Source organism: Cyphomyrmex costatus, unplaced genomic scaffold (genome assembly GCF_001594065.2).
Source record: "Cyphomyrmex costatus isolate MS0001 unplaced genomic scaffold, Ccosl1.0 scaffold72, whole genome shotgun sequence".
NCBI classification, from domain to species: Eukaryota; Metazoa; Arthropoda; class Insecta; order Hymenoptera; family Formicidae; genus Cyphomyrmex; species Cyphomyrmex costatus.
In genome coordinates, this window is record NW_017280289.1 from 282,099 (window position 1) to 307,774 (window position 25,676).

Genomic DNA, 25,676 nt, shown 5'->3' on the forward strand with positions numbered 1-25,676 from the left:
TTTTATTATTTTCATATTACGTTCTAACGCAAAACTTGGAATTATATTTTACGGGTCGAAAAGTGCAACTAATTCCGAATTTTGTAATGTAATGTTTGTGACCGATCATGAGGTATTAAAAATACTCAATACTGTCATGGTTTTGCTCATTATAATAATATGTGCATTAAAACTTTTCTTGTTAATTATTTGTAGTTAATAAAAACTGATTTTTATAAGAATCTCTATCATTAATTAAAATTTGTTCCTCTCATTAATTTATTAAGCTATATGAAACATTTATTTTATGTAATTCACATATTAAAATTTATAATTCTTATTTATTATTATATAATTTATATATACAGAGTGGGGCAATAATTTTGTCCACCTTGAATATCTTCGCTATTTTCAGAGATTTGAAAATGTTGTAATTACACAAAAGTTGTACGGTATCAAGAGAACCATGATATATGCTGGTTATAATCTTTTTAGGTGAAGGCGCTTCGGAGACGTTAAAGTCACTTCTATTTTTTTAAATGGTATGTATACATTTTCATATCTCTAAAAATAGCGGAGATATTCAAGGTGGACAAAGTTATTATCCCATCCGGTATAAGAAAATAAAAAATAAACTCCACACACGTATTGAATTTTTAGTGAGCAATTCAAAGCAAACATGTAATTTTCATTTCATTACTTAATGACTTATGGTTATCAACAATCGTTTAACAAAACGACCATACATAGAACACGTTTTACAGATAACATATTTCTAAGAGAAGTATAATCATATAGTCCCATGATATTAATACTAATGTAAGAATAATTGAAAAATTTATTTATCAATTTAGAAGAAATTCATTAACGATCCGACAATTCCATCGATGTTACCTTCCGACTGAGTTTATATATAGTTACACATGTCACGAGTGCAATTGTACAAGTACTAAAAAGTAAGGTGATTATGAAACCATAATCACGAAAAGAGATATATTATTTTAAGAGACACGAGGTCCTTACGACTATAGTTGACACTCATTTAGCGACACTTTTGCGACACGCGACAAATTTTCCTGCGACACTACTACTCGCAACATGCGATACAGCCTGTGCGACTATTGTAGACGAGACTTAAGCGTCGTGAGCATAAATCGAACTGCAACCGCAAATCTACAGAAAAATAGTGAAAAAGGTGAGAAAAGTGACCTGCTCCCATGCCTGTACTTAGTTTTTTGTTGTAATAAATTTAATAATTGTTTAAGCACGTTTAATTGCATCACATTATAATTCCTTGATTTTGGATCTTATGTAAAATGTGTTGAGTTTTACACTTTTTTAAGCATTAATTACAATTTGAATTTCAAGCCCAAAGATTGAGCAATAAATGATAAAATGTCGGTACTCTCTTCAATCTAAAAAAGAAAAAAATATATATATATATATAATAAAATTTCATTATTTAAAATAATTTTCTAAATAAAATCATTTGTACATATCGGCTTAAATCTTTTTGAGAAATATTTACCATTTTCATAGTTGGTTTTCCACCGCCATGACCTGCCTTAGTATCTATTTTTGCAAATAAAGGATTTTTCTGTTTTGATACATTTCCAAGTATATATTGAAGAGTGGCTACTAATTTGAGAGTATGCAAAGGTACAACACGGTCATCGTGATCAGCAGTCAAAAGCAACATCGCTGGATATTGTATATCATCTGGTGGTATCCTTACATTATGTAAAGGTGAATATTTCAATAAGTTCTCAAAATGCTTGGAATCATCAGGAGTGCCATAATCCGAGACCCAAGCAGAACCGATAGTAAACTTATGAAAACGTAACATATCCATAACTCTGCAATTTAAAAAAAAAATTAATATTTTTATACACACACCTTAAAAATAAAACAATATTAAATTTTTAAAAGATCATCAATGTAACAACATAACTAATACGAATACAAAGCCTATAACAGTCTAGCTGGATCTTAGTTGCTTATACATAATTTCGCGTGAATTATACTCGTATACTGATATATGTAGTCTAATTAAGAATAAAAATCAAAAGATTTAACTAACCCCACTTGAGCTATAGCAGCACCGAATAGATCAGGTCTTTGATTTACACATGCGCCAACGGTTAAACCACCATTACTGCCACCTTGAATCGTCAATTTCGCAAAGGTAGTGTATCCATTTTCTACAAGATATTTTGCTGCATATTGAAAATCATCGAATACATTTTGTCTGTTAAAGAAACGTCCTGCATTGTGCCATCTTTCTCCGTATTCACTATAACAAAGAACAATTTTTTTATCTAAACAGGTACAGATGTTAATATACATGTGTGTATATATATTTTTCCAATATTACGAATGTGCCTTACATACCCTCCTCCACGAACATTAGCAACTGCAAGTATTCCATTGAAATGTTGTATAAAGACAAGTCTTGTAACACTGAATGTAGGTTGAATACTTGCATTAAAACCACCATATCCATAAAGTAAACCTGGCATAGTTCCATCTAATGTAGCATCCTACATTAAAAAATTTATATTTTTTAAATTTTAATATTAATGAGAAAAAACATTAAAAAATTTGTTATAATTTTAAGCCATTCTTATATATAATAATAGTCGCTGTATATTAAAGATTTAATAACTTATAATTAAATACATTTTAAAATTAATTTTTTAATAATCTACGTACATTTCTTGTTACTATAAACATGGGTATTTTTGTACCATCTTTACTTTTATAAAATATTTGACTAGTTTTGTATAAACTTGCATCAAAATCTTTCACTTTGATTTCTCGCAAGATCTGAAAACAACACCAATTATCGGATCAAGCTAAAACTACATTTAACAGAAAAATGTATTATATTGTATGTCAAATCATATTTAAAGCATTTGAAAAGATTGATACTAACTCGTGGCTCCTGTTCTTTTTTTAAATCGATTATGTATATAATGTCCGGGGTTAGGAATGATGTAAATTGGTAAAATATTTCAGAATATTTTTTCTTTCCCGAGAATCCAACAATAGTACCAAGATCAAGAGGAAACGTTCTAAGAACTTTACCAGTGTTCAAGCAATGTAATTGCAAAATGTCCTATAAAAAATTTAATTGTTAATATTCCTTTATTACAGCAATCAATCTAGATACTTTGGGTATATATTTACCTTAACATCTTGTATATAACAGGCAACAAATTTGTCTCCATCCACAGCTTCCACCCAACTTAGTACATTCTTAGAATGTTCTGGCAAAAGATCAACCCATTTGTTTTGTTCATAATCTAATAAATCTATAGCTATTAACTTGTAATTAGATGCATTTTTATTTGTGCGGAACACAGCTGTACTATCAATATTGGTCACGTACTGAAAATATACGAGATATAATAATAACGCATGTAGAAATGTAAGAAAATATTTTAACAAATAAAATATTTATTACTAACATCATAATCAGCTTCAAATTTATCAACAATTTGAGTTAATGGCAAGTTGCTCTTTATTTCTTTCCCTTTCTCTAATGGTGTAAAATATACTAAATTATCTCTACAATCCTTCCGAGTAGTAATAATGAGCCAATTACCACAATCAGACACTTGTGCACCTCTGATAAAATAATAATTATTAAATTAAATATATTTAATATATCAAAGAGAGAGGATTTATTAAAAACATATATATAAACAGATTTCTCTCTTATCGTTATGCATTATATATGAAAAAAAAAAATCCATTTGAAGACATAACTAAGTATATATTTTGTATTATTGATCTGATATATATGATTTGATAATTTTTTCATAAAATGTATTTTAATTTAAATGTCTAAACAATGTATATTAACGTATTTTACAGTAGCACAGAGAAATTAAAAATTTTTAATTAGAAAACTTACATCCTCCACAAAGGTTCTTCAGGAAACTCAACTGCGACAACATCATCTGATTGTGATGTACCAACAATATGGTAACATAATTTTTGATTTTCATTACCTAACGTTTCTGAACCATCAGTTTTTCCTTGCTGATCTCGATATTGTCCATAAAAAATACCACGGTTGTCATGAGTCCATTCAATCGATGAAAATTTGACTTTTTCCAAAATTTCTGGGTACTTTTCACCTTCATAAATATTATATTACATTTTTTATAATTTTTAATAAATATTGTACAATATGAAAGCAGAATTGTAAGCGCTTAAGAAATTTAACATTATCTTACCAGTATGTGCATTCAGGAAGTGAATAGTTATCCAGTCAGAACCACTTTTAGATAATCCATATGCGAAAATGCTACCATCCTCACTAAAACTACTATCGGTAATTGCAACAGTTCCATCCTCGGAAAAAGTATTAGGATCAAGAAACACTTTTGGTTTACTTTCAAGGGTATCTTGTACATATAAGACACTGGAAAAAGTAATAAAAATTCATTAATTTTTTTGTGACTTACTAATGTATACAGATATTATATATTAGCGCAATTAAAAAAGTTTAAACTATACCTTTGGTTTTGTAAACCAGAATTTTTATAAAAGTAATATTTTTCACCATGCTTGGCAGGACACGAGTACTTTGGAAAATCCCATAATTGCTTCAAACGATCATGAATATTATCACGAGCTTTACACGCAGTGAGATACGGTTTGGTAATGGCGTTTTGAGCATCGACAAAAGCTTTTGTTTCTGGGGAATCTGGATCTTCCAGCCATCTATAAGGATCACGTATCTACAAATAAAATATCGATTTTGATAAAAGCTAATTATCATTTGATAAGAAAATTTAATGTTCATTGAAATATTGTCCAGATTTAAAACACATTAACATTTGAATTAATGTAAATCATTAATCCTTTTGTAATCATTCCTTTTCGTCTGCAATCTAGACCTTTTTGTCCAACCCAAGTTTTCTTTATAGTTCAAGTTTTTTTTCAAAGAAATTAAAAATTACTCTTCAATATCTAGCTTCAACATCTTTTATATTACCAAATAGTTTTTCAATCCAAATATCTTTATTTAATAAAAATTGAAATTTGAGAATAAAATCTCGCTTGTGCCAAAAAAAAACATCCACACAGAATATCTTGAAACAAGGTGAAAATTACAAAAGTAAACACTAAATGTTAACTAATAAAATTATAAATATTCTAGTGTTGTAACTTCATTCACTTCTGTCATTTTCATCTCATTTCAAGATATACAATCAACTCCCAGATTGCAGACGGAGAGTTAAATTAAGTATCTTATCATGCGAAAATTAGATAAACGTGTGTGTTTATTGAAAATGACGAAACACTCTACGACGTGCATCCTAACCTTAACACCGTGATAATCATCGATGACGCTCTCATCCCTGCGCGCCTCAGGATACTGTATTCTCGTATCCATAATTTTCGATCGAGCTGAGTTTTCCTGTGTACGATAAAATGCCGCTTAAATGAACAGAAAAACTATGTCTAATGATATTCGCGCACGTGCAAGATCTCTTTTTCATATATATATTATACGCTAGAAATGGGGTAGTTTGAACGGTTTAAATGAACGAATTGGAACGAATCTTTTACGTGAACTAGTTTACAAATTCTCAACTAAAGTAAGTCAAATTAAATTACTTTATCGACCAACGACAAATGCCAAACTGGCAACCAAGACCAGTTAAGCCCGTGTCACACTACGGACTGTGCTGTGGACGCGGTTCGGATTGAAGATTGAAGATTGCGGGTCGCGCATCGATATTCAGCCAAAAGGCAATAATGGCGCTAATTTGTCTCAAACACTGAATCACGTGATCCCGTTCCAGTTCAGCGTTCGATTTGACGTGCTGCTAAAAATATGTGGTCCTAATAAAGTTCAAGTCTGGGACGATGATCCCAAACTACGGTATATTGTGTCGTAGAAAGATTTCGATACTGTCGCGCGAATTTATGCGACTTCATTCCAGGTGTAGCGCTAAAAAAAAAATCAATCAGGATCACGTGATTGTCCATAGTAATCGCGCGTGATGGCGTGACACAGATTAATGCGCGCCACAATAAAGAAGAGAAGTCGCGTTTACTCGCGCGACAGCACGAGGAATCTGCTCACTGGTGCAGTTGTAGACGTCACCCAGCGTGCCGCTTGCAAATTCGCGTAATTATTAACGCGCCATCGAACACCACCGATGCCTTGGAGTGCTGTCCACTGGAATCCGTTGAATAAACGTATTACCATTACCACGATATATATACAGTAGCGCAACTCTCTGTCGGCACCTCAGTCTACCCTCCTTTTACCGACTCCCGTTCGTCTTAGTTCCACTAAGAGCCTCCTGAGGCGCTGTCGCGATGCGACGCTCCCGCTGGTACGTCACTGCAAAATGATTGGCCCGAGTAGCGTGGGAAGACCACGCGCGGCTATCATTGGCCGCTTGACTTATTTGAATTAAGAAAGAGCGTCTTTGTTTTTGTACATACGGGAACCGTCCTAGCGGCATTTTGTGTGAAGGGAATATATATAAATCTGAATCTAATCTAATCGTATACATCTATTCATTGTGTGTGCCACCTGTACCTTCCTGACAACAGTCTTCCATAGTATAATCCTTTACACTACCTTGAGTTCCTACAGTTGCAAGGTAATAGCTAAAATTTACAACATATATAAAAGTAACGAATGAAGAAACACACACACACACACACACACAAAGAATTATTACTTTTACTGGAATGTTCTATGTATAGTTATAGCTTTCTGTAAAACAAAGAATTTGCGTTTCGAACAATAAGAAAACCAACGAGTAGTACAAATAAAATGAATTTCGATTATATGATTCAGAATTCTGGTAATCGTAATTGATTTTTTGATTATCTCAATGGGAATGTTTGATAGATTTAATTATAAATATCCAATTATGAACTTTTCTGATTAAATATATCTACAAGAATTCCAATTAATATAATGAGGCTTTTTTATTAATATAATGAGAGATGAAAAATTCATTAATTCTGCTTTAAAACTATTATTAATCAGAATTACTACCAACTATAAACTACTACTCTACTATTACTCTGATAATTATTCGATAAAACTATTGTTTTATTAATAATGCTTATAGTGCACTTATAATATAATAGAGGATGATAACAATACACTAATCATAATTTTATTGCATAACCGGACATTCGTACATAATAGACTAACACAAGGAAAAATATTCAATGGAAGAATTGATCATGTAATTAGTGTTAGTATCGGTTACTTAATATTCTCGTCAATGTGACCGCAAATAGAATGGCTCGATTTTGGTTGATACATACAATCAGTTAGCTAATACATGCAAGTATATTCTCCAAAGTTTATGTAATTACGGCGCTTCTCACGTAATCACGTCGAATCTCAAAATAGATTTCTACTTACAGATGATATGTCGCATATCTTTGACGTAAGTGTGCTTTCATACATGTGTATGTATTCTCTGATTCTTTAAATTTTTTTCGCTTGTTAAGTAGTGCGCGTGCAGCGTGCAAGGTTATAAGCAGAAACTGCATTCCGCTTGCACGCACAATCCGCACGCACAATTGCAACAAGTGATATATGTTTATATTTAGTAAATTACTTGCAGTGAAGAAATGTTTGCTTGAAATTATTTAAGAAAACATTATTTCTATTTAAAACATTTTTTTTAGTGTAAAGGACTTTTGCTATTTATTGGACGACATTTGAAACTTTTTGGACATATAAACGATTAATTTCTCACTTCTCAACGAGTTATGTGTTTGTTAATCTGAATTCTAATCATGAATATCTCACATATTCACATTAAGTTAAGAATTTGAGTGTTATATGTTATCTGACTTTAGTGACCTTTGGGAATTTTGTCATTATAATTCAGTGTTTATTATTAATTAACTAGCATCCTTATAATTTATGTTTTATTTATTGTTATTATTTATTTATTTATTATTATTATTAACAATTATATTGTCATATCTTCACCGAGTTAATTTTTCGTTTTTAAATTTTTACTTAATTTTAATTTGTTTGCTGAAAAAGACTACATAAATACGGCCAAAATGTATATTTATTTATACTTCATTTGTTTAATTATTTTTTTATAATTGCATGAAATGAGAATAAATCGTAAAGATAAAACAGCTTTACAATTAATTGTAAAACGTTTGAATACGATTGATGTGGCTCTTATTTTCTCACTAGATTTAAATATACGAACCAATAATGTTAAAAAATTTTGCATAGTTCTGGTGAGGTAAACTACTTCCTCCGCTGAACACGACTATTTATTTTACACAACACACAAGCTTTAATTTACTTCTAATTAACCATTCCATTTTCTTTATTTGTGATTTGCATTTAACAAGTCGAATATATTTTAAATTTAATTAGTCGCAATATTTCTGTTTGCGATCAGAAATCCGGATGCGTTTTAATCATCTCTTTTATTTTATATACGTCTTTATTATGCAAAGAAAGTTACATAGTGCAACCAAACTGAAAGAAACGGATGTTTTTCTTGCACAATCGCTAATTCGTAGAAGAAATGGCAATATTTTTTATCGTTCATTATTTAGCGACATATAATTATCTCAGAAATCATACTTTGACCCCCGTGATGGATTCTAGTCTCTTCCTTTTTTTTTTTCATCTTATGTACGCGTGTAACTATAAGTCCAACGTCGACATTGCTATCCACGAGGGGGGTAGTAGGGCGAGGAACGCGGTATCTTCTTATCGGCAAGCTTCAATTGCCGTCCCCCTCCCCCTCTCTCTCTCGTCATATATGATAGTAATTGCCACGAGAGACTTTTCACGTGGCGGTACAATGCACCATGTTGCGAATGAACGCAATGTCGTAGATATATCAATGGCAGCGAGTAATTTATTGTTATAAATACATAAATGAGGGGGAAGCGTAGAAATAAAGAAAAGAAAATGTCTCAGTTCTCGAACCTCGTCCACGTATAACACGATGATTAATTATGTACGCTGTTTTTTGTTCCCCCTTCATCACTTCTATTATCGGATATTTGCCAGTATAAAATATACAATTGCATTTTCTAACGGAAATGAGTTTTGAGACAGGAAATGCGAATGTATAGCGCGTGTAAAGGATTATGACACGAATTCTTTGTTTCGCTTACTTTATTTCTTGTTATTGTTATTATTTATTTCATATAGCTTAACGTATTATAAATATAAATTTAGTATCTTGAGTATGTAGATAGTCTACAATGCAAGATTAAGATAAATTGGAAGATATTCTTTTCTATTTATATATATTAAGAGTGTCTTCACTGCCCCACATATCGGAGGAGTTATAAACTCAATAATATAAATATAATACTTAATGTTACATAACAGTTACATATTGATGAGTGTAAATTGTATATTGATATTAAGTAGGTATATTACTTTTAGTTAATATCGCGTCTGCATATGTACATATTATATTAGATTTAAAATAAATTTAGCAATAAAAATATAAATCTCTTTTTTCACTTTTTCTCTTTCTCGCTAAGATTTAGGGAAATATTAAAATTAAGTTAGAGATAAATTCTCTAGATTTGAGCGGTATATTCATGGTCGATTCCTCGATAAACAAGAGATTTCTTATAGCGAATTTGCATTGCGCTGATGCATGTCGAAGGTTACGATACACAAAGTTATAGTTTAATGATGAAAACATTTAATGATGGATATATCATATAATTAAATGTTTTGATAGCAAAAAAATGCTTCATGTTAACACTGTCATGTTTTTGACAAAATATTATTGAACATTTTAATATCTATTTCTGTTTATATCTCTATAACACTCATAATTATATAACTGTACACAACAATGAGATGATTTGTTTTTTGCAATTGAATTTTTCATACTTTTCATCATTCTCTTTTCTCCTCAATATTTACATTATCTATTTATATTTATTTCATTTTAAATGTGCAAGTACAATGCTATATTAAGTTACAAAGAACAAACGGAATGGACGTTAGTTAAATTCACTATTATACATAAAAACATACATATATAAAATAAAAAATTCTTATTTTATAGGAGAACCTAACATTATGCGTACTTTAAAGCCTTAAGAAATAAAATTAAATGATTTTTCAGAATTCTAATTCTGTTAGAATAGCTTTCATGAGATTATTATATTTAATTAGGAGAGCAAATCATTATTTTAATTTTTTTTGTAATGAATTTTTATATAATTATTTTAGTTTCTCTCTACATAATGAATTTTTTGTAAGAAATATTTCGTCGATATTTCAATTAAAGTTCTAACATTAATTAAATTAAACTGAAACTATTAATTAATATTTATTTGTATAGTTTAATTTTTTCTTCAATTTTTTTATTTCCAGAATATAGATCACAATTTCAATACATATATAGAGAGCAAAATAAACGATATCCTTGACTTGCAGTATTAATTCTAATAATTCCAGCCGAGAATTATTAGTAGAATTTAATCGAATTTTTTGAGCGTACAGCACAGAAACTCGCAGCAACATATATATAGATTCATCGCAAAGATATTTTTTTGCAATTCCACATCAGCAATAATGTTGCAGCATTATTTAAAAAATATTAAAAAATGCAATGTCTTATACTGTTGCATTACATTATAAATAGATCATTATAACAAACACATTGTTTCCATAAACTTTAACCCTACATGTATATGTATTTCAATAAAATTGAAAATCATTGTAATATTACGAGGTCGTTGAAAATAGATTCATTATTCTGAGCCTCTTTTTGATATACAAATAAGTAGGCAAAGATAAAAACAGACAGAGACAAATATAAATAAAGACAAAATACAATATATATATATGTGATAAATAACTTTTTTTATTCATAGTACTACTAATTTCTAAGGAATTAGTTTTTTATTGTAACTTGAGATAGAAACAAAAACACGTAAAATAGCACGAATTGTATATATATATATATATATATATATATATGATGACATAATACTTAAAAATTATAAAGCTCCTAAAAAAAGCACGCCGACGTAACGATATTTACTTCTCGTATGATCACTCAGACAATACAAAGTCTAAAATTGTGACATAAGATATATTTGAGTCGTCTTTTAAATGTAAAAAGACGTCTTATGACCTGATTTTAGATACTTTTTTTGTTGACTGGGTACACTACCGCTCATAAGTATTCGAGAGAACGATAGATATTTATATATTTATTTACTCCGTTTTTTGAAGCTATGTAATAATATCTCATGTATTATACTGTATTGTTATCACGGATAATACTTATTAATAATTGACGCTGTTTTTGTTACATATATCTATTGATCATTGTATTAAATTATTGAAACAACTTTCGTCAAATTAACTATATCCAACTATTTTTAAATCAATATTACATTATTTCTTATCATTTCGTTTACCACATTATTCAAAGCAATCTATAAAATTAAAACAGATTGTAGCAGAAGAACGATCAAATAATAGGAAATATATCAAATATAAAATCGATTCAATTAAAAGCAGTTCGATGAATGTTGTTTCAATAATTTATAAATTTGCATACAATACAACCAACATAAATAAAAGTCAAAAGCGTCAATTACTCTAATTAAAGTATTATCTGTGTTAACAACAGTATAATAAAATTCAGAGTAAAATATAAAATAAATATCTGTCGTTTAAGAATAAATATATTTATGAACCGTAGAGTACGGTGAAATCGATCGGTGCAGCCAGACGTATTGCAAACAACAGGACGTCTGGCGATAACACGCAATTAACGAGACGACGCGACGGGGGGCTCTTTATCGTGATATTTACACGCCTGGTTCAAAATTCGGTCGCACGCGGGGAACAGACAGGGATGATGAGAGCAGAGTGGCGTCGTAGCAGTATCACGCATCGGTCAGCTGTACTTTGTGCTTCGAACCTAGATAACCTCTTCAACAGGCAAAGAGTGCCGAGTCCCCTCTCTGTCGGCAAGTGGAACAAGAATGCTGTATAAAGAGCGAACTCGAAGGCTCTCTCGTCTCATTTCACGCAAGTTTAAGTTCGCTAGTGACACATAACGAGCAACGTTCGGATTCACGTCACACAAAACACCGCCGACGACGTCTCGGAAAGGTTACTTGTGTCGTAGGCAGCAGAAGGAGGCGTAATCACGTGAACGAAGTTGTAGAGAGAGGGAGGTTAGGTCAGAGCCGTATCTTACTTCCGGCGCAGGTGAATTTAATTTCGGTTCAAACTGTCAGCAAACGGAGGAATGCAAAAGGACTGTCGAGATTGTCTGGGTATCCGGTACCGCATTAATTCCCTGGACCAGACTTGGAAGTGGTTGCATCAGACCATCGCCTTGCACGACTACCTGATCTCCATAACCGCCAGCCAGACCAACGTCTCCATGTGCTCTCCTCAGTAGAGGCCGCTTTTTGTCTACTGAGAAACAGAGATTGTGGATCCAAGACTGATCTCGCTGAGGTAATTTGAGTGCCTCGCAGTTCATTTTATCCAAGACTGATATATGTATATGTAATATACGTATATATATATGTGCATGTGTAACTTGCGTCACGGTGACGTTAAACAGATCAGGTAGTCTGCGATCAACCGCTTGCCCAACGCAACCAGGATATTCCACTTTGCCTTTACACGCCACACGCAATGTCTTTGTCTGCTAGACTACGTGTCGCTGTCAGGCGCTGCTCATCTCTAGACAGTGCCAGTCAAACTGCCAAGCAGATCACTAGGTACGCGTCGACCTTTAATGCACGCGACAACGATAATTACATCCAGAAGTCAGTATTTATATCGCAATCCACGAATGTGTTCGTCAACCTGGCATTGGAGCACTGGCTGTATCGCAACTTTGACTTTTCCAAGCATCACGTTTTGCTGTTCTGGAGGAACGATCCCTGTGTGGTTTTTGGCCGCCACCAGAATCCTTGGCTTGAATGCAACGTTCAAACATCCGAAAAGGCAGGCATTGCACTGGCACGCCGAAATAGCGGCGGTGGTACCGTTTACCATGACAATGGTAATCTCAACTTGACATTCTTTACCCCACGTGAAAGATATAATCGGAGATACAATTTGAACATTATCACAAATGCTTTGTTTCGGCAATGGGGATTGAAGAGTGAGATCAACAAACGAGAAGATATTGTAGTCAATGAAGATTGCAAGGTATCTATTGATATAAAGTATTTATAAAAAAATCATTTTATTTATATCCAGTAATTCAAAATTCATTATTAAAATACAAATTAATTTGTATGATCATATTATGTAATATATAATCATGTGTAATATAATGTATGTGTAATATAATATATATGTAATATAATATCATGTAATATGATTCAATATACACTTCAGGCTCAAAGTTGGCAAATTCTTTTAAAAAATTAATATATTTGAGATTACTGTATAAGCTATCCACAACAATTGATTTTTTAACAATAGATCCAAAAACTCTTATTGTAAAAATATTGTTAAAAACATTATTATTTGAGTAGTAAATAATCTAAAGAAAATGTCAATTTTTAAAAAATTGTCAAACTTTTAACCTTGTATTTATGTTACATAATTCACACGTTAGTAAAACACATTTCAACATAAAACAACCTTGTAGTAAAAAATAGATTTTTATCTACAGCAACTAATTGCGGAATTGTATTTTATTCGCTTCGAGATTATTTTAAAATTGTAATAAGATTCTTAATCATTAAAGTTATCAAAGTCACATTTCGAAAATGTATTATATTTTTTTAATTACAATGCAATATAGATATCTGGAACAGCTGCAAAGTTGGGGAAACCGAATGCTTATCATCATTGTACACTTTTGGTCAACGTGAACAAAGCCAATTTGAGTTCTATTCTTGAAAGAAAAGAGGTAAGATCTCCTTTCATATTGTTGACGCACACAGGCGTGTGGTTTCTTATAAAATAAAATATGTGTATTTGTATCACCAAATGATTCCGTGATGCAACAATATATCTATCAATATTTTTTTAAATTAATTCCATGATTTATGGACAAAAAAGTAAGGAAAAATAATAGATAAATATACTTTCAGAATGGTATCGTTACAAATGCGACGACTTCTATACGTTCTCCAATTATGAATTTGATTGATATAAATCAAAATATTCAAATGGATAAACTCTTATCTGCTATTGGCTGGGAATATCTGCGTACAAAAGCCCTCACTCTCGAAGACGGAAGATATGATCTGGTTGAACAACAAAAGGGATTCAAGTTTATCAATCCAACCGAAGACTGGTTCCCTGGTATATATGAAAAACAGCTCTTATTCTTTGAAAAATATGTTGAAAGTATGAGATATTGATTGTGAAACAATTATATATATTTTGTTATCAAATGGAAATTATCAAATATGAAATATGTATTAGTTAATTACGAATTTAAAATAATTTTATAAATTTTATTACCCAGGAATTGATAACTTCACCAGTGAGTTCCGTTCTTGGGATTGGAATTTCGGCAGGACTCCGAAATTTATGGTTACTCGCACGCTTGATTTTCCCGCTCACGATGGCAAAATATATCGCCTAAATTTGAGCTTGGAAGTGCAAAACGGTTTTGTGGAAGAAATCAGAATGAGTTTGCCCGCTGACTTAGTGTCGACCGACTTCGCCCAAGATGCGAGCGTGATTAGTAATATTCGCGGCACAAAATACAATCATGATGTAACAGAAAACATAATCGCCGCAATTGGTGGTAAGACCGCCACTGTAAATACGACCCAAAGCGTAGATGAGAACAATATGAGACTTGACGAGGTCACGCTACAATGACCCGGAGTCTCGAGCAATCACAATTTTGCTCCTAATGTTATTGTGTTCAAACGAAAATAATTAGTGATAAAATCATACACGTTGTATTATACATGTACATGTATAACATCGTGTCTATATTTTATATATATGCACATGCAAAAAACAAAAAAAAAGGATTATTAATCGCATATCATTGCAATATTTTAAACTAAAAGTAGCCATGTTCAAGATGATGAAGCAACTAGCCTTTTCGCCATGATTGACTTCTACTTAATAGAGCCAATAAAGCATGACGAGCAAGCTACTGATTTCGTCCAATTTGAACATAGCTATTGAAGAATGTAGTAAAACACGAGAGGGCTCCGTTAGCCCACATCTCGATAGCATATATCCACTCGCATCGGCTGGTGCCGATGTGTAATTTAACAATTTTTCACTGTTTATCAATAAGAATATTTTATTTTAAATTATAGCTTAAATTGTAGCCAATTAGTGATGTGCGCAATTGGATCCCTTTCGTAAAACGTACATCATCATAATTTTCCTATCGTTGATATTATTGAGAAATACGATAATGTATCAAATTTTAATTTTGTATTGTTATTGAATTAACTATTTTATGAATAAAATAAATTTTCTATAATTTTATCTTTTTATTAACCTTCTAATTTACGGATGTACTGTTAAAAGTAAACAAATTATTTCTTTTTATGATATCGTAACGAAAAGAAATTTTAATTTGCAATTTTACGAACTAAATTTAGATATTAATCAAAATCTTACAGAGAAATAAGTGTTGACATATATTTACAAATGTTCAAAAATTACGTTCGAAAGATAACACCATTTATTAGAAAACATTAGAGATAAGAATCAGAGTGTGTCTTTCGATTGTTAATACGTTCTATTATTTAAAATATTTACTATTTCTTGCTTGCTTTTTATTTTTTAGAACATTTAATTGATTTGGTAAAATAATGTCGAAGTTTTCTCTGTACAAAGTAATTTTTTATTACAAATCCATAACTTAGAATAAAGTCAATACCATTCTGTTTTTGTGCTTCTCAATACACTAATATCTCTTAAACGATAGAATAAATATGGAGTTTTGTCAAAATGCAGCATGCTATCCGTGCACTAAATTTAAAAGTGACAAGTCAGTCAATAACAATTTAGTAATATCTTACCTTTAAAACTTAAGTATATTCCGTACTATTTGTGGCAACATTATTATTTAAATTTGTATTAACTGAAACATTACAATAAAGTCCCGGTCGCAGCACAACATCACGATACGGTGGCGGTGGAGTATCTGGGCAGGATATTGCTGTATCATTAAGAGGAGAATCCTCAAATAGCCACGGATTCTGCAGCAACGAAATATTTTGAGCATCGTTATCGGTTTGTCGGCTACAACATATCTTTCTTGTGATCCAAACGTAAGAACTTATCATGCCACTCGCAATACCGAGTATAAATCCGGCTATGAGAAACCAGTACGGCGATATGGAATTCAACATTTTCATAAAATTTGACTCATTTGTCGTAGTAGCACAAGCGTTTTCACGCCCTGGTGTGGATGTAAAATGCTTGTTTGTCATATTTTCCATGATATTCGAGTTCAAATTTATTAAGGGTCGATGCTTCTTATATTTAACTTGTGGATTATAAACGATCATTTTTTCAAATTTCTTTGGTTCCACATTTTTTACGCATATCGCATGATACTGTATATTCTTGCGCATCAAATATATTTGCAAATCAAATGTAAGTTTATCACAGGTCCACGGATTTCTGAAAAAGAAAGAGATTGGAATAGTCTAAAAACGCAAATTGTTAAAAAGTAGATATAAATTAATAAACTATTTTTATAAAATTAATTATTTTGTACTTTATAGATAAGCGTACATTTTGCGTATGAATATATTAAATATATTGAAATATGTTATTTAGCTTTTATATGAAAATAAGAAAAATTCAGTGATACGAAATATACATAACATGTTTCAGCCTTGTATTTAGGCTCTCTTCAGATGTACAAAATTATAACACAGTGAATCTATAAAATTAAGATGTCGACAGTTTTGTTAAAAAAATATAATAAATAAGATAAGTGTTTGATCGAAGAAACGAAATAGCTCGTCAAACGGATGACCGATTGCGAAATTTTCTCGTAGTTCTAGTGAGAATGTAAAAGTACGGTATATAAGATCAGAACAATAATATAAAAACAAGCACGTCTCTTTGGTAAAAAAAACTCACCTCTGAGTTTAAAAAATTAAAGAAAAATATATATCCAAGGTACAATAATCTGTATAGTGATCGATGTCAATAGAAGTAAAAAGATTAATATCATAAATATGTGCATAACGTCCGATATATAAAAGTTAAGAAAACTGTCAATCTTTCTCGATGAACTCAACTGTAATATAGAATATCTTGGTAATACAAAGTCAAATCTTGTTTATAATCGGAATATACGATTTATGAACACACACACACACAGAAGGTCTTTATAAATACACTTATAATGTAATATTAATCCTTTTACTTCTGTTGACATCGATTATTGACGATTATTTTATCTCTGACACGGATTTCTTCAATTTTTTGAACTCAGAGGTGAATTCTTTTTTACCAGAGAGACGTTTTGTGCTTGTTTTTATATTATTATAGCTGATCACATATAACGTACTTTTATGCGGAGTCTATACAAATAGAAGTCGTAGCGATCGTATGGTCTTAAATCATAGAAAAAATTAATTAATCACATTCAAATATGAGAAGAATACTCGATTATGATTGGTCCATTTTTTACGACTTAAGACTCCATGACCGCTACAACTTCTATTGTAAACCCCGTATTATGTTCTCACTAGAATTACGAGAAAATTTTGCAATCGATTATCCAATTGTTTGACGAGCTATTTCGTTCCTCTGACCAAACACTTATCTTATTTCTTATATTTTTATAACAAAATCGTCGACGTCTTAATTTTATTGATTTTTACTACGTTATAATTTTATATGAAGAGGGCCTAAATATAAGGCTAAAATGTTATATATATTGTTATATATATAAATGTTATATATATTTCGTATAGTTGAATTTTTCTTATTTTCTGTAGCTTCTTTAAATTTACATAATTCTTTGTAATTTTTAAAATAAATTTAATACATTTGTGTGATGACTTAACTATGAAGATTTCTATTATTATTGTTTGACTCTTATTTTAGTCTTTTATATCATTTTATGTATTTTGAATATTAAGAGTCCTGTAATATTCTTTACTATATCTTTTATATTTAGTTTTGAAATTATATGTATACACAATGATACATATAAAGAATTATATACAAATTAAAATGTAGCCAAATGTTAAATTTTTCGATCAGATTATCTCTCTTACCCCTCTATTGATAATCTTCTTAAAAATTGTAATGTTTCGAGAGCAACGGTATCCAATTGTATCAGCAAGTTATTTGAAAGATCAAGAGTACGAAGACGCGAGAGTCCAATGAATGTATCCGCTGGTACATAACTAATTTGACACGAATCCAGAGTTAAGTCCTGCAGAATAAAATAATTTTTTAATTAAATGAAAATGTGTGTGTGTGTGTGTGTTTAGATCTTTTTTTATACAATTGAATTAATGATAAATCAAAATTAATATAATACTAGCTACAATAAAAGTATGAATAATAATATTTATACTTATTATATACCTACCATAAGGTAGGTATATAATTTTATATCATAAATATTATCTATTTTAATTGTAAATAATGTTTTTCATGCAAATACATGGTTAAAATATTAAATTATTTTTACGTTAATATTATATATTAATGCAATGTAAATATAATATTGATATCTCGATAAGAAATATTTTAATTAACATTCTCATTATTACCATGAGCCAGGGACATTCCAGTTTCGGCACATGAGAATTGAAATTGTTTTTAGACAGTCGTAAAACTCGTAAACTTTTTACTGGCATGAAAATATCTGACAAGAGATAATAAAGGTGATTCTTGGATAGATCTAAAACCGTCAATTCCGATAATCCATTAAAAGCGTTTAGGCCAATTTCGCTGATCGCATTTACAGATAAATTGAGATATTTAAGTCTTGTCAACCCTGCTTCCTAAAATAAACAGAAATTACATATGTTACAATATTTTTAAGGATAATTTATCCTTTTATCCATTTAACTTAAAAGTTATTTTTACCTAAAATTTTAGCTATATATATAATATGTATATAGAATGATAATTGAGAAATTGATGAAATTATAAAGGGCTATTTTGCAATAAATGGACAGAGAATAAAATGAATTAAATATTATAAAATATTACAAAAATATTATAAACTATTAAATAATTCGTATTAGCGTATTATTCATTATTCATTCTTATTAGCACGCATATCGTAAAGGTGTAAAGATCAAGCTTTTCTACTCACAATTTAAAAAATTTTTTTTAATTCAGAATCATTTTAATTCTTCTAAAAAATATTCTTGTTGAAAAATATTATTGTTATTTTAATTCAAGTAGCTTTATTTGTAGCTGTCAAAAATTATTTTGAAAAAAACTATTTTACCTAATTAAATTAATAATTAAAACTTTAATTTTTAATGTTAACCGTATCGTAAGAACTTCAGTTTTGAAGATAGCAAATAGTTTTACACAATGTGTATTCTTTACGTAATTTTGAGAAATATTGATAACTACATATATGTGTATATAAAAGATAAAGATTTTTTAAACTTCCCGATTGTCATCCTCTGTACGAGAAAATTTTAAACAATATATAGTATTATTTATATTGAAACTCAATTTTATATGTATAAATTTTTTTATATTTCAGTAAAAGGTGTGTTAACTATATTTATCGTTATTGAAATGTTCACTAACAATGCGAAGAATATTAAATATTCTTTTTTATTGTTTAGAAACATTAATTTCGAACTTATCTCTAGTAGGATAATTTATGGTCAAAGTGTCCAAGAGCTCACATTATCACAGGTAAAAGATTTTTTATCGAACTAAAGGTTTTGAAAGCGTCTCAAAGAAAGCTTCAAAGAGTACCTAAGGAGTATGAATAAGAACGGAAATTTTCTAAGTCAAGCATCCATTAGCAAAAAACAGGTTCAAATAATACAAAATGTATTGCAGATGTGTATAATTCAGGTATACAAGTAGACATAATAGAAATTTATTTTATATGTATATATATATATATATATATATACTATGAAAAATTTTGACCATAATAAATTATCCACCAATTCGTTATTAAAGTTTCAAAACGACAAAAGAGAATATTTTTCATTCTTAGCATTTTACTTTTAGTGAATTTCTTTAATAATAAATGATCAATATATTTTTAAATTTTCATTTCTATACATCAAAGGCCGATATTCATAGTCGATTCTTATATTGAGTTGGGAAAAAAGTTCTTTTACATTTGTGTAATTTAGTCTGAAGACTTAAGACTCTCGTATGGAATGCCAGAGATCCGAGTTTCCGGTCGAGGTAATATTTCGCAAAATTAATTATTTACAGATATTTAATATGTCATTCAACATTATTAAGATCCAAGATGCTACGAGCATCAAAATTGTTAGATTGTTTTAACTCGTGATAGTACCGCGGTAGTTTATTAGAGTTTGCGTTGTAAGTCTGAAAAAAATTTCGCGCATTTAAGAATCTACGTACGTAGTATATAAATTCAAAATTAAATTCACGAAATTATATTATATATTAGAAACATCCAAGGTCGAGCTTAACCGTTACGGCATGTTCTCATCGGTATTTAGTTTAAACTCTCACAGTCCAATAAGATTTGATATTGTATGTAATTTAGGAACAAAAAAATCGTAGAAACAGTTTAAAAAATATGTAAAGAGCAAGTGATTTCGATAATGTCAGATAACGTAATGTAATTAAAGTAATTAATTTTTAAAATGTAATTAAACACTTTTTTTTAAATTTATTATAAAAAAATGATTTTGTATGGAAAGTTACTAGTTTTCACGATATAAAAGTAGTCGAAAATTTATTTTGGGCAATTCTTTTTGAGCACGTGAAAGACCTACAAAATGAAAAGAAAATGTTTCAATTTTTCAACTCGTAGTTTTTTATATGTAAAAATTAACAAACTCACAGAATCTCAAAATATATAGTAATCTTTCAAAAACAGATTTCAAGCTTTAAAATCCTTTGTTTAAATTTAAATTTTGTTCATTTAAATTTTTTTAATTAAAATTTTTTTTCACGAGAGTAATTTGATAAGTAACTTGGTTCGCACAGTAATAGAGAGCAACAGCGACATGTATACATGTGTTTATTAAGTGTCTTTTTTATGGATGAATATGGTCGCAAGTCATTCAAAAATTGACAACAAACTGCGATTTGAACTGCTTCCGCATCCAGCCTATTCACTCGATCTACTTCTCCCTCGGGTTACCACCTGTTCCCAAAACTCAAGACTTTCTGGCTAGATCAAAATTTAGATCAAATGAAAAGATCATACACGAGGTAAACGAGTATTTTGAGGGCTTCGAAGATCTACTTCCGCAAAGGTATCGCGACCTTGGAGAAGTACGTTGAATTTCGAAAGGACTATAATATCGAAAAATAAACTACGTTACAAAACTCTAATTGTTGTCTTCAATATCAAACCAAGTTATTTATCAAACTATCCTCCTAACGTAGATATTGTAAAATAAAAGTCCTTTTACATATAATATAAAAAAAACTTTCTTCTCAGCCCAATATTTAAGGTTGGCTTAAATACAGTTTTAAGATATCATAAGCCAATCAGAGGGTCGTATTAGCATGTCAAGATATTACTTTAGATGGTCTTAAGATAAGAACCGACTATGAATACCGGCCTAAGTCTCTCGCTAAATACAGACGGCTCGTACAATACTCACAGCTAATTCGTAATTATTTAAAACAGATATGGAGTTATTCGACAGATCCAAGGCTTGCACGATGTTCGATGCACCTGTATGAATGCTATAAAGATGGCGTCCGGTGCACGAAGCGTGCTGCAAATTGTACCAGGTACCGCATTCGCACAACGACGGGCACCTTCCCGAGACATCGAATGCGATCTCGTAGAGGACGAGGACGATAAGCCAGATCCCGACAGCCTCGCGCGTCATGATGCAGCGCACGAGATGGACGAAGAGCCGAATTCGACGGTCTCGCCGTCCGACATTATCACTTCCAAACGTTCTCGTATCCGATCGGATCGTCGTCTCGTCTTAACCGGGCAAGAAACTGTCGTCTACTGGACGTAATCTTATCTTAACTAAGCGTGCGGATGACGAAGCGTGTATATCGGGACGCGTCATATCGTCTTGTTATCCTGCTCATATATCGCATACTTTCCAGGAATCTGTGTGGCGCAGAGACATTTTATTACCAACCAAAGAAGAGGAGGAGAAACTACTTTGTCAAATTCCGTAGGAAAAGACAGAACTAATTGCCGACGAAACACAAAGCTGAGTTTCGCGAAAACAGAGTGTATGCGATCATTAATTTCATCCGTTTTACCTGCGGTGACAATAAAGAACTTCTGACCTGCAACTGATCATTCAGGAAAAGGCATTCAGGAAAAGGCATTTAGGAAAAGGGCTGTCTTTTTTATATACTTAGAAATGTTGTAAGAATGACGAAGCACGTTTATCAAGCGCGAACAATGGCAATGACCGATCGTAAAACGAGACAGTTCCGGGAAAAAATGTCTTTACCGCAAACCGAAATAAAGGAACTACCGTGATAAGGCGGTCCCACTCACCCGACTTTAGCAAGACAGTGCAAACTTTCTCTAAGTTTTCATGTGCTGTAAAGGCTATTCAGATGCTGACATCGTATACGTATTCAACTTTTGACACACACAAGATGAGAAACGTTTGCGTATAGAGTTACATTGTTATTTCCTTGTGTTTCCGATTACGAGCGACTTCATCTTTAATTCAAAAATGAGAGGAGGAAAAATGAGCTTCATTTCAATTTAATTCAATAACTTTTCTAGATACGAGTTGACGTATTTTGTACAACAGGTGTCTTTTCGCGGTTAATTGATGTTTAAATAAATACGTAATTCATACCGCATCGAGATGAAATTTCAACGATAATTGCTACAAAAATTGATTCTCGATGCACTTTTGCAGTAAATTTCATTTGTTAGTAATTGTAACAATATTTGAGTTAGCTAGATGACCCAAGAAGTTTCATGAAGTACAATAAATTAGTGTTTCGTTGTTTTTTCGATAGTATTATTAGTAACGATAAATCTATTTTCGAGACTAATAATCTCCCGGTGAATAAGTGTGTGTAACATGCTTCAAGAAGAATAAGCAGATTATGCAATGAAATATAGATGTATATTTTCTTTATTTATACTTATTTGTACTTATCTAAAAATCGTTTATAACAAGTTTATACACAAGCCAAGCTAAATGTTTATTGCTACATGAAAAATTTGATAGACAATGAAACAGACGATTTGAGCTCGCAGTCAGATCAATGTTAACGAAGACTAATTACATATTTTATAGAATATAATACATAATTTGAATGACAGTTAAAAATATAAAAGTTAAGTCGTTAAATTGCTCGAAAATTTTAACTCGGACGTCAACTACAATAGATAGAAAACCAACAATAGTAATAATCAATAGTAAAAATTGAATAAAATGTCAATTCTTTCGGCAATCTCTCTTGTGTGAAAATGAATAAAATTATGCTCATCCTGTAGTTAATTCGTCATCTGTTATGGCCGAGGAAGAATCAGGACAATCTCGACATTAAAATATACAAATTTTCTTACGCAGCAGTTTTACATTGGGGTTATGAAAGAATTTATTTATTTATCTATTATCAACAGAATTAACGTAATGATATTTACGCTAGAAATCATGTAGTTTTGCGTATATCAATTTTTCTCTTACGTATAAATGTGATCTATCAACCTGGGAAAGCAAACAAGGAAGGAAAGAAACAGATTTTACAAAGCGCTCGCAATATACGAATTTTTTCGACAGATCGAATGCAGAACTCTGAGCAAAATCTACCCTACCACTTTGCAATTACTAAAATGGAACATATCATTTGAATGATTACGAAACAGCAGAATCTGCTTGGTTTTTGCTAGAACGCCAAGCTTAACGCGGAAGCAGTGGATAATAATCTGTCGGGATATCATTTTACTCGAATCTGTTAATAAACTATTAACGTACTGCAGTCAACATCCCGCTTTTCCTGGAAATTTCTGACATTCCAGACATTCGTCGCGGAGTAGCCGCGCGACGACGGACTTGAGTTATAATCGTTTGTTGAAGGAGATATCCAGATGATGGGATCACAGCGAGTTAACGAAGGGAACGAGAAGAGTCAATCGAGGATTTCAGCACGAATGACCGCTCATTATCCTGCCTTCGTACTTAATAATAAGGGTCAGTGATTACCGAGCTGACCAACGAGGCGCGCATATATTGCGCAACGTCCACGGAAATAAATCTAGGATAGGCTGCTGGGAACGCCGTGGACCGTTGCCTTCTATTTCACCGGTCCGCCTTCTCCTCTCCCCTCCCCTATACGTTCGACCGTCCCCCTCGGAACATCTTCCGGCCATTTTCATCGCGCGTCCTCCGAGCGCCGCCATGACGATCTCGCGTCCGGCAAAGCGACGCATCACGCACCTTCGCGAATCGATCGGGGACAATTAACGAATCGGTGACCCCGCGTCACGCTCGACGGACGAGCGTCGAGGAAAGAGCGCGTTTATCATATACGCGTCGTTATATATATACGCCGGGAACGGCACCGAGCGTCTCGTAGAGCGTCGTCTCACCCAGCTCTCGTAGACCATCCACTCTTCATCGCTGGCGCCCTCAGCTGACGCCGTCAACGACGTGTTACCGGCCTGTAACATCGAGATCGTTCTATACCCGCGCGCGATGCAAGGCGTCGCTCTTTACAAACGCGACTGGAATGGTACATGCGGTTAGGACGACAACACGCTCCTTATCCTTTTGTATTCCGCGCTGTCGTTGCGCAAATGCCTACCGCTGGCGAAATTATATGTACGACATACTCCACTTTGTGGATCATCGGACGCCGCGCCGGCGCGCGGCAGACCCTCCACTCGCCGCGTGTCGTCACCGAGCGACTCAGCTGACGCAAAATGGCCGACCAGCACTGACAGCTGAAGCGGAAGGCACGGCTTTGCTCTGCGAGAACGCGACGCGGAGCACGGCCGAGATCGTTTCGGCGCCCGATGCGCGTGCAGACGATTCCACCCGGCGAACTCTCGCCGAAATATGACGTATTTCGCGAGGAACACGACGCAGGATGGTATCGCCGGGGCGAGGGGGGACAGGCGGCGGGAGTAGGAACGTCTCGCGGAGCGAGGGGGCTTTGCCCGCCGCGCAACGGCGATCGGTCGCTCGCGTCGGCGGTTTCGTCACCGGGCTTCTCAGCTGACGGCGAAAAACACAACCGTCCGTCCGCGCGCATAGGGCGTGCGTAGCGTCGGCAACAGCTGATCGCCGCCATGACGGATTACGATTAAAAGTACCGTCCATGAGCCTCTATTGCGTTGCTTCCGTCCTGCAACAGTCATTACGAGAGAGCGGAGAATATTCTCGAGAGAGAGAGGTACGCGCGAGCGCGCGCGCGCGCGCGGGCGTGTCACAAGTCGGCGTCGTTTCGCAGAAACGCCGGGAACGCGCGGAGTACGCACGCTCGTCGGCGCGGCAGCGGCGGGGGGGGGTGGGGGGTTTGAGGGAAATTGCGCCGCGCGGGGGCCGGGAGGGGATGGAAGCGCGATGGTGGAGTGGAGGGTCTGGGCGAG

General features: G+C 32.7%; 3 protein-coding genes across 4 annotated transcripts; 1 reads left to right on the top strand and 2 right to left on the bottom strand.

Moving 5' to 3' along the window:
* Window positions 1–1,206: 1,206 nt before the first annotated feature.
* On the bottom strand, window positions 1,207–6,211 carry LOC108780594 (prolyl endopeptidase). Its single transcript, XM_018548352.1, has 13 exons — window positions 6,086–6,211; window positions 5,318–5,413; window positions 4,507–4,730; window positions 4,224–4,411; window positions 3,899–4,124; window positions 3,450–3,609; window positions 3,169–3,369; window positions 2,915–3,097; window positions 2,692–2,805; window positions 2,371–2,519; window positions 2,060–2,272; window positions 1,508–1,835; window positions 1,207–1,394 (listed from the first exon to the last, which is right to left on the bottom strand). Exons 1-13 carry the CDS (start codon window positions 6,209–6,211, stop codon window positions 1,329–1,331), a joined length of 2,274 nt encoding a protein of 757 aa, XP_018403854.1. The 3' UTR covers window positions 1,207–1,328.
* Window positions 6,212–12,426: 6,215 nt separating this feature from the next.
* Lipt1 (Lipoyltransferase 1) lies at window positions 12,427–15,369 on the top strand. 2 transcript variants are annotated; one of them, XM_018548357.1, is made up of 4 exons: window positions 12,427–13,183; window positions 13,788–13,895; window positions 14,080–14,338; window positions 14,460–15,369. In XM_018548357.1, exons 1-4 carry the CDS (start codon window positions 12,662–12,664, stop codon window positions 14,819–14,821), a joined length of 1,251 nt encoding a protein of 416 aa, XP_018403859.1. In that variant the 5' UTR covers window positions 12,427–12,661; the 3' UTR covers window positions 14,822–15,369. The 2 variants fall into 2 exon arrangements, with proteins under 2 accessions (XP_018403859.1, XP_018403860.1); XM_018548358.1 differs by having other exon boundaries at window positions 14,080–14,293.
* Window positions 15,370–15,999: 630 nt separating this feature from the next.
* Window positions 16,000–21,978, bottom strand: LOC108780648 (leucine-rich repeat-containing protein 52). The gene is made up of 4 exons (XM_018548421.1): window positions 21,745–21,978; window positions 18,718–18,951; window positions 18,214–18,374; window positions 16,000–16,597 (listed from the first exon to the last, which is right to left on the bottom strand). The coding sequence occupies exons 1-4, from the start codon at window positions 21,976–21,978 to the stop codon at window positions 16,000–16,002; spliced, it is 1,227 nt and encodes a 408-aa protein (XP_018403923.1).
* Between the last annotated feature and the right edge of the window lie 3,698 nt (window positions 21,979–25,676).

Excerpts from the sequence above, each read along its gene's own strand:
- LOC108780648 (XM_018548421.1), bottom strand. The coding sequence starts at position 21,978 with ATGACGCGCGAGGCTGTCGGGATCTGGCTTATCGTCCTCGTCCTCTAC. Across the intron at positions 18,952-21,744 it reads TAAATAATTACGAATTAGCT|GAAGCAGGGTTGACAAGACT; the intron begins GTGAGTATTGTA and ends TGTTTATTTTAG. Across the intron at positions 16,598-18,213 it reads AGAAGATTATCAATAGAGGG|AAATCCGTGGACCTGTGATA; the intron begins GTAAGAGAGATA and ends TTTCTTTTTCAG.
- LOC108780594 (XM_018548352.1), bottom strand. The coding sequence starts at position 6,211 with ATGGTAATACGTTTATTCAACGGATTCCAGTGGACAGCACTCCAAGGC. Across the intron at positions 4,125-4,223 it reads CTTCCTGAATGCACATACTG|GTGAAAAGTACCCAGAAATT; the intron begins GTAAGATAATGT and ends ATATTTATGAAG. Across the intron at positions 1,395-1,507 it reads GAAAACCAACTATGAAAATG|ATTGAAGAGAGTACCGACAT; the intron begins GTAAATATTTCT and ends TTTCTTTTTTAG.
- Lipt1 (XM_018548357.1), top strand. The coding sequence starts at position 12,662 with ATGTCTTTGTCTGCTAGACTACGTGTCGCTGTCAGGCGCTGCTCATCT. Across the intron at positions 13,184-13,787 it reads TAGTCAATGAAGATTGCAAG|ATATCTGGAACAGCTGCAAA; the intron begins GTATCTATTGAT and ends AATGCAATATAG. Across the intron at positions 14,339-14,459 it reads CTTTGAAAAATATGTTGAAA|GAATTGATAACTTCACCAGT; the intron begins GTATGAGATATT and ends TTTATTACCCAG.